Source organism: Pseudopodoces humilis, chromosome 1, assembly GCF_049639895.1.
Source record: "Pseudopodoces humilis isolate 2021_Gansu_Grassland_sample_001 chromosome 1, ASM4963989v1, whole genome shotgun sequence".
NCBI classification, from domain to species: Eukaryota; Metazoa; Chordata; class Aves; order Passeriformes; family Paridae; genus Pseudopodoces; species Pseudopodoces humilis.
The window spans coordinates 528,931-543,862 of NC_142200.1; the positions used below are offsets into that span (position 1 = coordinate 528,931).

The 14,932-nt window shown below is 58.0% G+C and overlaps 1 protein-coding gene across 1 annotated transcript; it reads right to left on the reverse strand.

The window, feature by feature from the left end:
• Nucleotides 1-1,624: 1,624 nt before the first annotated feature.
• LOC148184980 (CKLF-like MARVEL transmembrane domain-containing protein 5) lies at nucleotides 1,625-7,617 on the reverse strand. The gene is made up of 5 exons (XM_088062687.1): nucleotides 7,537-7,617; nucleotides 5,676-5,828; nucleotides 2,792-2,887; nucleotides 2,633-2,711; nucleotides 1,625-1,734 (listed from the first exon to the last, which is right to left on the reverse strand). Exons 1-5 carry the CDS (start codon nucleotides 7,615-7,617, stop codon nucleotides 1,712-1,714), a joined length of 432 nt encoding a protein of 143 aa, XP_087918813.1. The 3' UTR covers nucleotides 1,625-1,711.
• Between the last annotated feature and the right edge of the window lie 7,315 nt (nucleotides 7,618-14,932).

Below are 14,932 nucleotides of genomic sequence, written 5' to 3' on the forward strand. Positions count from 1 at the left end.
CCCACCAGACCCACCCCCACGAGTGACCACCTCGAGTGACCAATGACCACCATGAGTGACCACCTCAAGTGGCCCATCACCACCATGAGTGACCACCCCAAGTGACCCATCACCATGAGTGACCACCCCAAGTGACCCATGGCAACCATGAGTGACCATCTCAAGTGACCCATCACCACCATGAGTGACCACCCCATGTGACCCATCACCACCATGAGTGATCATCTCAACTGACCCATCACCACCATGAGTGACCACCTTGAGTGACCCATGGCCACCATGATGGTGACCACCTCAACTGATCCATCACCACCATGAATGACCACCTCAAGTGACCCATGGCAACCATGAGTAACCACCTCAAGTGACCCATGGCCACCATGAGTGACCACCCCGAGTGACCCATGGCCACCACGAGGGACTCCACTGCCACCACAAGTGACCCACCATGATGAAGAACCCACCATGACAATGACAGACCAGCCAACACTGTGATGGACCCACCACCACCATCATGGACCCACAATGATGATGATGATGGTGATGATGGAGCCACCACCTCTGACCCATGATAATGATGATGGACCCCCATGATGGACCCATGGTGACACTCATGGACCCATCACCACCATCATGGACCCACGATGATGATGATGATGATGATGACGATGATGATGATGGTGATGATGATGATGATGATGATGATGATGATGATGATGATGATGATGGAGCCACCACCACTGACCCATGATAATGATGATGGACCCCCATGATGGACCCATGGTGACACTCATGGACCCATCACCACCATCATGGACCCACAATGATGATGATGATGGTGATGATGGAGCCACCACCACTGACCCATGATGATGATGGGCCACCATGATGGACCCATGGTGACACTCATGGACCCATCACCACCACAATGGACCCATGATGGTGATGATGATGATGATGATGATGACGATGATGATGATGGTGATGATGATGATGATGATGATGATGATGATGATGATGATGGAGCCACCACCTCTGACCCATGATAATGATGATGGACCCCCATGATGGACCTATGGTGACACTCATGGACCCATCACCACGATCATGGACCCACAATGATGATGATGATGGTGATGATGGAGCCACCACCACTGACCCATGATGATGATGGGCCACCATGATGGACCCATGGTGACACTCATGGACCCATCACCACCATCATGGACCCATGATGATGATGATGATGGTGATGATGATGACAATGATGATGATGGTGATGATGATGATGATGACAATGATGGAGCCACCACCTCTGACCCATGATGACCATGATGGACCCATGGTGACACTCATGGACCCATCACCACCACAATGGACCCATGATGATGATGATGATGATGATGATGATGATGATGATGGTGATGATGATGACGATGATGGTGATGATGGATCCACCACCATGAGTGACATCTCTCCCCACCAGTGACACCCCCCACCCCCCGTCCAAGACGAGGAGACCCCAACACCGTCATTAATTCATTAACGAGCCCCAGGAGGGACACAATGTCCCCTTGGCCACCCCACCCCAAAAACACGACCCTGAGCAGCACCAGGTGTGGGACGAGGTTTCATTTCGGGGGTGAGGAGCAGGAGAAGGTGGAGAGGGGACAGAGGGGGACAATGGGACAGTGGTGGGGGGTGGTGGCCATCAGCTGCTCTCCATGTCGGGGTCTGGAGGAGGAAGTGGTGGAGATGGTGGACAAGGAGGATCCAGGTGTCCCCCAACCCCACCCAAAGGTGTTCCAGGTGTCCCCACCCCAGGGTGTCCCAGGTGTCCCCACCCCAGGTGTCCCCACCCCAGATGTCCCAGATGTCCCAGAATGTCCCAGTGTCCCAGGTGTCCCCACCCCAGGAGGTCCCAGGTGTCCCAGGTGTCCCAGGGTCTCCCAGGATGTCCCAGAACATCCCAGGTGTCCCCACCCCAGATGTCCCAGATGTCCCAGAATGTCCCAATGTCCCAGGTGTCCCCACCCCAGGAGGTCCCAGGTGTCCCAGGTGTCCCAGAATGTCCCAGATGTCCCCACCCCAGGTGTCCCCACCCCAAGAGTCCCAGGTGTCCCCACTGCAGGTGTCCCCACCCCAGGTGTCCCAGGTGTCCCCGTGTCCCTCACCCTGTCCCAGGTGTCCCCACCCCAGGTGTCCCAAAATGCCCCAGATGTCCCCCATCCCCACCCCAGAATGTCCCAGATGTCCCAGGTGTCCCCACCCCAGAATGTCCCAGATGTCCCCACCCCAGGTGTCCCCACCCCAGGGTGTCCCAGGTGTTCCCCATCCCCACCCCAGGAGGTCCCAGGTGTCCCAGGTGTCCCCACCCCAGATGTCCCAGATGTCCCAGAATGTCCCAGTGTCCCAGGTGTCCCCACCCCAGGAGGTCCCAGGTGTCCCAGGGTCTCCCAGGATGTCCCAGGATGTCCCAGAACTTCCCAGGTTTCCCTACCCCAGGTGTCCCAGAATGTCCCAGGATGTCCCAGATGTCCCCACCCCAGGTGTCCCCACCCCAAGAGTCCCAGGTGTCCCCACTGCAGGTGTCCCCACCCCAGGGTGTCCCAGGTGTCCCCGTGTCCCTCACCGTGTCCCGGGGCCACCCTGGTGCGGAAGGTGACAAAAGTGTCCAGGGCGAAGATCAAGGCCAGCACCAGGCTGAAGGTCTGGGGGAGGGGAAGGGGGGCGTGGCCAGGTCACCCAGGGGGCGTGGCCAGAGGAGGGGGCGGGGTTTGGGGACACTCACGAAGGTGGTGGCAGCCAGGGCGTCACGGGACGAGGACAAGGCCACCAGGGCCACCACGAGGAAGATGAGGGTCCCACTGACGGCCCGGAGAAGGTCCTGGTGGGACGGCAGAGTGGGACAGTGTGGGGACATCGTGGGGACACCAGGGGGACACCATGGGGACATCGTGGGGATGGGGTGGTGACAGTGGGGACACTACGGAGGCCACCATGAACGTGACATGGTGACATGGAGGACACCAGGGGAATGACGTGAGAACAGGGAGGTGCCACCAAGGAGGACACCATGAGGATGACAGGGGACATGGAGGTGCCACCATGGACATGACATGAGGACATGGAGGGGCCACCATGGAAGCCACCATGGAGTGATGACATGGTGACACAGAGGTGCCACCATGGAGTGATGACATGGGGACACAGAGGTGCCACCATGGAGTGATGACATGGGGACATGGAGGTGCCACCATGAGGAACAACACGAGGACAGGCAGAGGCTACCACAGAGGCCACCATGGGGTGATGACACAGGGACTTGTAGGTGCCACCATGGAGGCCACCATGGACATGACTTGGGGACATGGAGGTGCCACCATGGACATGACATGTGGACATGGAGGTGCCACCATGAGGATGACACAAGGACATGGAGGTGCCACCATGGGGATGACAGCAGGAGATGGAGGTGCCACCATGGAGGACACCACGAGGATGACAGGGGACATGGAGGTGCCACCATGAGGAAGGGAGAGGCCACCACAGAGGCCACCATGGGGTGGTGACACAGGGACATGGAGGGGCCACCATGGGGTGGTGACAGGGGACACAGAGGTGCCACCATGGACATGACATGGGGACACAGAGGTGCCACCATGAGGATGACACAAGGACATGGAGGCCACCATGATGAATGACACGAGAACATGGAGAGGCCACCATGGACATGACATGGGGACACAGAGGTGCCACCATGGACATGACATGTGGACATGGAGGTGCCACCATGGACATGACATGTGGACATGGAGGTGCCACCATGAGGATGACACAAGGACATGGAGTTGTCACCATGGGGATGACAGCAGGAGATGGAGGTGCCACCATGGAGGACACCACGAGGATGACAGGGGACATGGAGGTGCCACCATGGACATGACATGTGGACACAGAGGTGCCACCATGGACATGACTTGTGGACATGGAGGTGCCACCATGGACATGACATGTGGACATGGAGGTGCCACCATGATGAACGACACGAGAACATGGTGAGGCCACCATGGGGTGATGACATGAGAACATGGCAGGGCCACCACAGAGGCCACCATGGGGATGACACATGGAGAGGCCACCATGGAGTGATGACATGGGGACATGGAGGTGCCACCATGGAGGACACCATGGGGTGGTGACAGAGGACATGAGGGTGCCACCATGGGGATGACACAAGGACATGGCAGGGCCACCACAGAGGCCACCATGGGGACACGGAGGCACACGAGGGAACGACGGGGGGTGGGGAACCACGGTGGGGACACGAGGACACAGAGGACAACGTCCTGGGGGGTCCTGGGAAGGTCTCCAGGTGTCCCCCATGTCCCCCAAAGGTGTCCCCAGGTGTCCCCAGGTGTCCCCAGATGTCTTCAGATGTCCCCCTAGATGTCCCCAGCTGTGTTTCTGTCCTCCCAGGTGTGTCCCCATGTCCCCCAAGGTGTCCCCAGGTGTGTTTCTGTCCCCAGGTGTCCCCACCTGTCCCCATGTCCCCAGATGTCCCCAGCTGTCCCCAGGTTTGTCCCCCCAGCTATCCCCAGTGTCCCTCCAGGTTTCCTCACCTGTCCCCAGGTGTCCCCAGCTGTCCCCAGATGTCTCCCCAGCTGTCCCCCCAGGTGTCACAGATGTCCCCAGGTGTCCCCAGGTATGTTTCTGTCCCCCCCCAGGTGTCCCCAGGTGTCCCCAGGTGTCCCCACGGCCCCCATGTCCCCCCCAGGTGTGCCCAGCTGTCCCCCCAGCTGTCCCCAGATGTCCCCAGATGTGTTTCTGTCCCCCCCAGGTGTCCCCAGGTGTCCCCATGTCCCCAGGTGTGTCCCTAGATGTCCCCATGTCCCCCCAGATGTCCCCAGGTGTGTCCCCAGGTGTCCCCATGTCCCCAGGTGTGTCCCCAGCTGTCCCCAGCTGTCCCCAGGTGTGTCCCCAGGTGTCCCCAGGTGTGTCCCCAGGTGTCCCCATGTCCCCAGGTGTGTCCCCAGGTGTCCCCATGTCCCCCCAGGTGTCACAGGTGTCCCCAGGTGTGTCCCCAGCTGTCCCCAGGTGTGTCCCCAGGTGTCCCCATGTCCCCAGGTGTGTCCCCAGGTGTCCCCAGGTGTCCCCAGGTGTGTCCCCAGGTGTCCCCATGTCCCCAGGTGTGTCCCCAGGTGTCCCCAGGTGTCCCCAGGTGTGTCCCCAGCTGTCCCCATGTCCCCAGGTGTGTCCCCAGGTGTCCCCAGGTGTCCCCAGGTGTGTCCCCAGGTGTCCCCATGTCCCCAGGTGTGTCCCCAGGTGTCCCCAGGTGTCCCCAGGTGTGTCCCCAGCTGTCCCCATGTCCCCAGGTGTGTCCCCAGGTGTCCCCAGGTGTCCCCAGGTGTGTCCCCAGGTGTCCCCATGTCCCCAGGTGTGTCCCCAGGTGTCCCCAGGTGTCCCCAGGTGTGTCCCCAGCTGTCCCCATGTCCCCAGGTGTGTCCCCAGGTGTCCCCAGGTGTCCCCAGGTGTCCCCAGGTGTCCCCATGTCCCCAGGTGTGTCCCCAGGTGTCCCCAGGTGTGTCCCCAGGTGTGTCCCCAGCTGTCCCCAGGTGTGTCCCCAGGTGTCCCCATGTCCCCAGGTGTCCCCAGGTGTCCCCATGTCCCCTCACCAGGCAGGTGCCGTATCCCCGGGGCAGTTTTGGGGGGTCTCTCATCAGGAGCCCCCCCAGAGCCGCCGCCCCCCCCAGGCTCTGCAGCAGCGCCGGGGCCAGCGAGGGGGGGGCGGGGGGGGCCAGGAGGGCGACCACGGCCACCGACAGCACCTGGGGGGCACAGAGAGGTCACACAGGGGTCAAAGGTCACCCAGGGGTCACCCAGGGGTCACAGAAAGGTCACAGAGTCACACGGGTCACTCTGGGGTCACCCAGGGGTCACCCAGAGGTCACACAGGGGTCACAGAGAGGTCACACAGGGGTCAAAGGTCACACAGGGGTCACCCAGGGGTCACACACAGGTCACAGAGAGGTCACACGGGGTCAAAGGTCACCCAGGGGTCACCCAGAGGTCACACAGGGGTCACACAGGGGTCACAGAAAGGTCACGGGGTCACACAGGGGTCATGGGGGGGCGGGGGGGGCCAGGAGGGCGACCACGGCCACCGAGAGCACCTGGGGGGCACAGAGAGGTCACAGAGAGGTCACACAGGGGTCAAAGGTCACACAGGGGTCACACACAGGTCACAGAGAGGTCACACAGGGGTCACCCAGGGGTCACTCAGGGGTCAAAGGTCACACAGGGGTCACTCAGGGGTCACAGAGAGGTCACTCAGGGGTCACTCAGGGGTCACTCAGGGGTCACTCAGGGGTCACCCAGGGGTCACTCAGGGTCACCCAGGGGTCACTCAGGGGTCACCCAGGGGTCACTCAGGGGTCACTCAGGGTCACAGGAGTCACAATTGGATTCCCAGTACCCCACCAGTATCCCCAGTACCAGCTCCCAGTATAACCAGTATAACCAGTATAACCAGCTCCCAGTGCTCCCAGTATCCCCAGTATCCCCAGTACCAGTTCCCAGTGCTCCCAGTGCTCCCAGTCTCCCCAGTACCAGTTCCCAGTGCTCCCAGTATCCCCAGTGCTCCCAGTATCCCCAGTACCAGCTCCCAGTATAACCAGTATAACCAGTAGCAGCTCAGTTCCCATCAGGATCCCCAGCTCCCAGTATAACCAGTATAAACCAGCATAAACCAGTACCAGTTCCGTTCCCATCAGGATCCCCAGTACCAGCTCCCAGTATAAACCAGTATAAACCAGTACCAGCTCCGTTCCCATCGGTATCCCCAGTTCCCAGTACGAGTTCCCAGTATAAACCAGTATAAACCAGTATCCCCAGTACCAGCTCCATTCCCATCAGGATCCCCAGTTCCCAGTATAAACCAGTATAAACCAGTACCTGCTCCGTTCCCATCAGGATCCTCAGTACCAGCTCCCAGTATTCCCAGTATAAACCAGTATAAACCAGTATAAACCAGTACCAGCTCGGTTCCCATCAGGATCCCCAGTACCAGCTCCCAGTATAACCAGTATAACCAGCATTCCCAGTATAAACCAGTATAACCAGTATTCCCAGTATAAACCAGTATAAACCAGTATTCCCAGTATAAACCAGCATAAACCAGTATTCCCAGTATAAACCAGTATTCCCAGTATAAACCAGTATAAACCAGCATAAACCAGTACCAGTTCCGTTCCCATCAGGATCCCCAGTACCAGTTCCCAGTATAAACCAGTATAAACCAGTATAAACCAGTATAAACCAGTATAAACCAGTACCCCCAGTACCTGCTCTGTTCCCATCAGGATCCCCAGCTCCCAGTATTCCCAGTATAAACCAGTATAAACCAGTATAAACCAGTATTCCCAGTATAAACCAGTATAAACCAGTATAAACCAGTATTCCCAGTAAAAACCAGTATAAACCAGTATAAACCAGTATTCCCAGTATAAACCAGTATAAACCAGTATAAACCAGTACCAGCTCCGTTCCCATCAGGATCCCTCGGGGGGTTTTCAGCACCCCCAGGTCAAAAACCCCCGGCAGCTCCGGCTGCGCCATCGGGGGGTCCCGGGGGGTTTGGGGGGGTCCTGGGGGGTCCTGGGGGGTCCGGGGGGGGTTTGGGGGGGTCCGGGGGGGTCTTGGGGGGGTCTCGAAGGGTTTGGGGGGGTTTTGGGGGGGTTTTGGGGGGTCCTGGGGGGGGCCCGGGGGGGTTTGGGGGGGTCCTGGGGGGTCCTGGGGGGTCCTGGGGGGGGTCTCGAAGGGTTTGGGGGGGTTTTGGGGGGGTTTTGGGGGGTCCTGGGGGGGTCCTGGGGGGGTCCCGGGGGGGTTTGGGGGGGTCCTGGGGTGTGCCGGGGGGTCTTTGGTGGTCTCAGGGGATTTTTTGGGGGGATTTGGGGGGTCCTGGTGGGGGGTCCCGGGGGGGTGTTGGGGGGTCCTGGGGGGTCCTGGAGGGTCCTGGAGGGGATTTGGGGGGGGTCCTGGGGGTCTCAGGGGGTTTGGGGGGTCCTGGGTGGGTCCTGGGGGGGTCTGGGGGGTCCGGGGGGGGTCCTGGGGGGTCCTGGGGGGTCCTGGGGAGGTTTGGGGGTCCCGGGGGAGCTTTTAGGGGGGTCCTGGGGGTCTTTGGGGGGATTTTGGGGTGTTCTGGGGGGGTCTCAGGGGATTTTTGGGGGGTCCTGGGGGGGTTTGGGGGGTTCTCAGGGGGTCCCGAGGGGTCTTTGGGGGAATTTTGGGGGTCCCGGGGGGATTTTGGGGGGTCCCGGGGAGATTTTGGGGGTCCCGGGGGGATTTGGGGGTCCCGGGGAGGATTTTGGGGGTCCCGGGGGGTCCCTGCGGAGTTTTTGGGGTCTCCGGGGTTCCTGTGCGGGGGGGGGAGGGGCGGGATCACGTGGGTGCCCCCCCCGCCCCTCCCCCCCCCCCCCCCCCCGTGCCAGGCACCGGCGGGAGCGGAACAAAGAGACCCTGTGGGGATACTGGGATGGACTGGGAGGGACTGGGAGGGACTGGGAGGGACTGGGAGGGACTGGGAGGGACTGGGAGGGGTTTGGGGGGGACTGGGAGGGGACTGGGATGAACTGGGGGGGACTGGGAGGGACTGGGAGGGGACTGGGATGGACTGGGATGGACTGGGAGGGACTGGGAGGGACTGGGATGGACTGGGAGGGAACTGGGAGGGACTGGGATGGACTGGGAGGGACTGGGAGGGACTGGGATGGACTGGGAGGGAACTGGGAGGGACTGGGATGGACTGGGATGAACTGGGGGGGACTGGGAGGGACTGGGAGGGGTTTGGGGGGGACTGGGATGGACTGGGAGGGACTGGGAGGGACTGGGATGGACCGGAAGGGAACTGGGATGAACTGGGAGCACTGGGATGAACTGGGAGCGCTGGTCGCTCTCACTGCAGTCCCTTACTGGTCCCACTGGTGTCACTGGTGTCCCTTACTGGTGTCACTGGTGTCCCTTACTGGTGTCACTGGTCCCTCACCAGTACCACCAGTCCATCCCAGTTTGTCCCAGTTCCATCCCAGTTTGTCCCAGTTCCATCCCAGTTCATCCCAGTTCCATCCCAGTCCGTCCCAGTTCCATCCCAGTTTGTCCCAGTCCATCCCAGTCTGTCCCAGTTCCATCCCAGTTTGTCCCAGTCCATCCCAGTCTGTCCCAGTTCCATCCCAGTTTGTCCCAGTCCATCCCAGTTCATTCCAGTTCCATCCCAGTTTGTCCCAGTTCCATCCCAGTTCATCCCAGTTCCATCCCAGTCCGTCCCAGTTCATCCCAGTTCCATCCCAGTTCATCCCAGTTCATCCCAGTTCCATCCCAGTTCCCTCCCAGTTCATCCCAGTCCATCCCAGTCCATCCCAGTCCGTCCCAGTTCCTCCCAGTTCCATCCCAGTTTGTCCCAGTCCATCCCAGTCCATCCCAGTTCCATCCCAGTTTGTCCCAGTCCATCCCAGTCCGTCCCAGTTCCATCCCAGTTTGTCCCAGTCCATCCCAGTTTGTCCCAGTCCATCCCAGTCTGTCCCAGTTCCATCCCAGTTTGTCCCAGTCCATCCCAGTCTGTCCCAGTTCCATCCCAGTTTGTCCCAGTCCATCCCAGTTCATTCCAGTTCCATCCCAGTTTGTCCCAGTCCATCCCAGTCCATCCCAGTCCATCCCAGTCCGTCCCAGTTCCTCCCAGTTCCATCCCAGTTTGTCCCAGTTCATCCCAGTTCATCCCAGTTCATCCCAGTCCATCCCAGTCCATCCCAGTTCCCTCCCAGTTCCATCCCAGTTTGTCCCAGTTCATCCCAGTCCATCCCAGTTCCATCCCAGTTTGTCCCAGTTCCTCCCAGTTCCATCCCAGTTTGTCCCAGTTCCATCCCAGTCCATCCCAGTTTGTCCCAGTTCATCCCAGTTCCATCCCAGTTCCATCCCAGTCCATCCCAGTTCATCCCAGTCCATCCCAGTCCATCCCAGTCCCATTCCCAATCCCATTTCTCCCATTCCCACCCCAATCCCGATCCCAGTTTGTCCCAGTTCCATCCCAGTTTGGAGCCCTCTGGAATTTCCCTCCCAATTTATTCCCAAATTTTCCATTTTAGAGGGATTTTATTCCCAAATTTTCCCTTTTCCAGAGGTTTTATCCCCAAATTCCCAATTTTTGATGGGATTTATCCCCAAATTCCCAATTTTTGATGGGATTTATCCCCAAATTCCCAATTTTCGATGGGATTTATCCCCAAATTCCCAATTTTTGATGGGATTTATCCCCAAATTCCCAATTTTCGATGGGATTTATCCCCAAATTCCCAATTTTTGATGGGATTTATCCCCAAATTCCCAATTTTTGATGGGATTTATTCCCAAATTCCCAATTTTTGATGGGATTTATTCCCAAATTCCCGCTCTGGGAAAGGTTTGAATCCCAAATTTTCCCTTTTTGATGGGTTTTATTCCCAAATTCCCAATTTTGGGAAGGGTCTGATCCCAAATTTTCCATTTTAAAGGGAATTTATTCCCAAATTCCCAATTTTTGATGGGATTTATTCCATTCCCTTTGGATTTCCCCAAATTCCCGTGGATTTTCCCCAAATTCCCGTGGATTTTCCCATGGAATTTTCCCCATTCCCGTGGATTTTCCCCATTCCCGTGGATTTTCCCAAATTCCCGTGGATTTTCCCAAATTCCCATGGAATTTTCCCGAATTCCCATGGATTTTCCCAAATTCCCGTTGGATTTTCCCAAATTCCCGTTGGATTTTCCCGAATTCCCGTGGATTTTCCCAAATTCCCGTGGATTTTCCCGAATTCCCGTGGATTTTCCCAAATTCCCGTTGGATTTTCCCAAATTCCTGTTGGATTTTCCCCAAATTCCCGTGGATTTTCCCCAAATTCCCGTGGATTTTCCCCAAATTCCCGTGGATTTTCCCCAAATTCCCGTGGATTTTCCCAAATTCCCGTTGGATTTTCCCGAATTCCCGTTGGATTTTCCCAAATTCCCGTGGATTTTCCCAAATTCCCGTGGATTTTCCCAAATTCCCATGGAATTTTCCCGAATTCCCATGGATTTTCCCAAATTCCCGTTGGATTTTCCCAAATTCCCGTTGGATTTTCCCGAATTCCCGTGGATTTTCCCAAATTCCCGTGGATTTTCCCGAATTCCCGTGGATTTTCCCAAATTCCCGTTGGATTTTCCCAAATTCCTGTTGGATTTTCCCCAAATTCCCGTGGATTTTCCCCAAATTCCCGTGGATTTTCCCCAAATTCCCGTGGATTTTCCCAAATTCCCGTTGGATTTTCCCGAATTCCCGTTGGATTTTCCCAAATTCCCGTGGATTTTCCCAAATTCCCGTGGATTTTCCCAAATTCCCGTGGATTTTCCCCATTCCCGTGGATTTTCCCCATTCCCGTGGAATTTTCCATGGAATTTCCCCAAATTCCCGTTGGATTTTCCCAAATTCCCGTTGGATTTTCCCAAATTCCCGTGGATTTTCCCAAATTCCCGTGGATTTTCCCAAATTCCCGTGGATTTTCCCCATTCCCGTGGAATTTTCCATGGAATTTCCCCAAATTCCCGTGGATTTTCCCCAAATTCCCGTGGATTTTCCCAAATTCCCGTTGGATTTTCCCAAATTCCCGTGGATTTTTCCCAAATTCCCGTGGATTTTCCCCATTCCCATGGAATTTTCCATGGAATTTTCCCGAATTCCTGTTGGATTTTCCCAAATTCCTGTGGATTTTCCCGAATTCCCGTGGATTTTCCCGAATTCCCATGGAATTTCCCATGGAATTTTCCCCATTCCCGTTGGATTTTCCCCAAATTCCCATGGAATTTCCCATGGAATTTCCCCAAATTCCCATGAATTTTCCCAAATTCCCGTGGATTTTCCCGAATTCCCGTGGAATTTCCCATGGAATTTCCCCAAATTCCCATGGAATTTTCCCGAATTCCCGTGGATTTTTCCATGGAATTTTCCCAAATTCCCGTGGATTTCCCATGGAATTTCCCCATTCCTGTGGAATTTTCCCGAATTCCCGTGGAATTTTCCCCATTCCCGTTGGATTTTCCCGAATTCCCATGGAATTTCCCATGGAATTTCCCCATTCCCCTGGAATTTTCCTCATTCCCGTGGATTTTCCCATGGATTTTCCCGAATTCCCATGGAATTTCCCATGGAATTTCCCCATTCCCGTGGAATTTTCCCGAATTCCCGTGGATTTTCCCCAAATTCCCGTGGATTTCCCATGGAATTTCCCCATTCCCGGCCTCCCCCGGCTCACAGCACTCCCGGGAATTCGGGATCCGTGGAAGATTCCAGAAGGAATTCGGGGATCCCTGGGAAATCCCAGGCTGGGAATTGGCCCAGTTCCTCCCAGTCCATCCCAGTATAACTCCAGTCCGTCCCAGTATAACTCCAGTCCATCCCAGTTCCTCCCAGTCCCATCCCAATCCTTCCCAGTCCATCCCAGTATAACTCCAGTCCATCCCAGTATAACTCCAGTCCATCCCAGTCCATCCCAGTATAACTCCAGTTCCATCCCAGTATAACTCCAGTCCGTCCCAGTCCATCCCAGTATAACTCCAGTCCGTCCCAGTCCATCCCAGTATAACTCCAGTTCCATCCCAGTATAACTCCAGTCCATCCCAGTCCATCCCAGTCCATCCCAGTCCCTCCCAGTCCATCCCAGTCCATCCCAGTTTGTCCCAGTTTATCCCAGTCTTCCCCCAGTCCCTTCCCAGTCCCTCCCAGTCCCCCCCAGTCCATCCCAGTTCCATCCCAATATAACTCCAGTCCATCCCAGTCCATCCCAGTCCATCCCAGTATAACTCCAGTCCATCCCAGTATAACTCCAGTCCATCCCAGTATAACTCCAGTCCATCCCAGTATAACTCCAGTCCATCCCAGTATAACTCCAGTCCATCCCAGTTCCTCCCAGTCCATCCCAGTTCCTCCCAGTCCCTCCCAGTCCATCCCAGTTTGTCCCAGTTTATCCCAGTCTTCCCCCAGTCCCTTCCCAGTCCCTCCCAGTCCATCCCAGTCCATCCCAGTCCATCCCAGTCCGTCCCAGTCCCTCCCAGTCCCTCCCAGTCCCTCCCAGTCCATCCCAGTTCATCCCAGTCTATCCCAGTTCCCTCCCAGTTCCATCCCAGTATAACTCCAGTCCATCCCAGTTTGTCCCAGTCCCCCCCAGTCCATCCCAGTCCCCCCCAGTCCCTCCCAGTCCATCCCAGTCCGTCCCAGTTTATCCCAGTCCATCCCAGTCCCTCCCAGTTCCCCCCCAGTTCTCGCCCCTCCCCCGACACAAACGGGGCCGGAAATGGAAAAAAAGAGAATTTTAATCACGGGGGGGGGAGGGGAGGGAAAGGGGACAGGTCCTGGCAGGGCCATGGGAAGGTTCTGGAAGGTCCTGGCAGGGCCGTGGGAAGGTTCTGGAAGGTCCTGGCAGGGCCGTGAGCAGGGCCAGGGCCATGAGCAGCTCCCCCAGGTCCTGGCAGGGCCATGGAAAGGTCCCAACAGGTCCTGGCAGGGTCACAGGCAGCACCCCCGGGTCCTGGCAGGGCCATAGAAAGGTTCTGACAGGTCCTGGCAGGACCATGAGCAGGGCCAGGGCCATGAGCAGCACCCCCAGGTCCTGGCAGGGCCGTGGGAAGGTTCTGACAGGTCCTGGCAGGGCCATGGGAAGGTTCTGGAAAGTCCTGGCAGGGCCATGGGAAGGTTCTGGAAGGTCCTGGCAGGGCCATGAGCAGCACCCCCGGGTCCTGGCAGGGCCATAGAAAGGTTCTGGCAGGGCCAGGGGAAGGTTCTGGAAGGTCCTGGCAGGGTCACGGGGAGCTGGGACAGGTCCTGGCAGAGTCATGGAGAAGTCCCAGCAGGTCCTGGCAGGGTCACGAGCAGCACCCCCAGGTCCTGGCAGAGCCCTGGAAAGGTTCTGGCAGGTCCTGGCAGGGCCATGGAGAAGTCCCAGCAGGTCCTGGCAGGGCCATGAGCAGGGCCAGGGCCATGAGCAGCGACCTCAGGTCCTGGCAGGACCATGGAGAAGTCCCAGCAGGTCCTGGCAGGGTCATGGGCATCATCCCCAGGTCCTGGCAGGGCCCTGGAAAGGTTCTGACAGATCCTGGCAGGGCCATGGAAAAGTCCCAGCAGGTCCTGGCAGGGTCACGGGCAGGGCCCCCAGGTCCTGGCAGAGCCAAGCAGGACCGGGGACAAGGACAGAGCCAGGTCCTGGCAGGGCCACAGGAAGGTCCTGGCAGGGACAGGGGCAGGGACAGGTCCTGGCAGGGCCATAGGAAGGTCCTGGCAGGGACAGGGACAGGGACAGGGACAGGTCCTGGCAGGGCCATAGGAAGGTCCTGGCAGGGACAGGGACAGGGACAGGGACAGGTCCTGGCGGGGCCACAGGAGGGTCCTGGCAGGTCCTGGCAGGGACAGGGACAGGGACAGGGACAGGGACAGGTCCTGGCAGGGCCACAGGAAGGTCCTGGCAGGGACAGGGACAGGGACAGGGGCAGGGACAGGGACAGGTCCTGGCAGGTCCTGGCAGGGACAGGGACAGGGGCAGGGACAGGGACAGGTCCTGGCAGGGCCACAGGAAGGTCCTGGCAGGGACAGGGACAGGTCCTGGCAGGTCCTGGCAGGGACAGGGACAGGGGCAGGGACAGGTCCTGGCAGGGCCATAGGAAGGTCCTCGCAGGTCCTGGCAGGGACAGGGACAGGTCCTGGCAGGGCCACAGGAGGGTCCTGGCAGGTCCTGGCAGGTCCTGGCAGGGACAGGGACAGGGACAGGTCCTGGCAGGGCCACAGGAAGGTCCTGGCAGGGACAGGGACAGGGACAGGTCCTGGCAGGGCCACAGGAAGGTCCTGGCAGGTCCTGGCAGGGACAGGGACAATCCATAAAGT

Coding starts and splice junctions, on each gene's coding strand:
- LOC148184980 (XM_088062687.1), bottom strand. CDS start 7,617: ATGGCGCAGCCGGAGCTGCCGGGGGTTTTTGACCTGGGGGTGCTGAAA. Junction 2,888..5,675: donor GGGGATACGGCACCTGCCTG/GTGAGGGGACAT, acceptor CCGTCCCACCAG/GACCTTCTCCGGGCCGTCAG. Junction 2,712..2,791: donor CCCTGGCTGCCACCACCTTC/GTGAGTGTCCCC, acceptor CCCCTCCCCCAG/ACCTTCAGCCTGGTGCTGGC.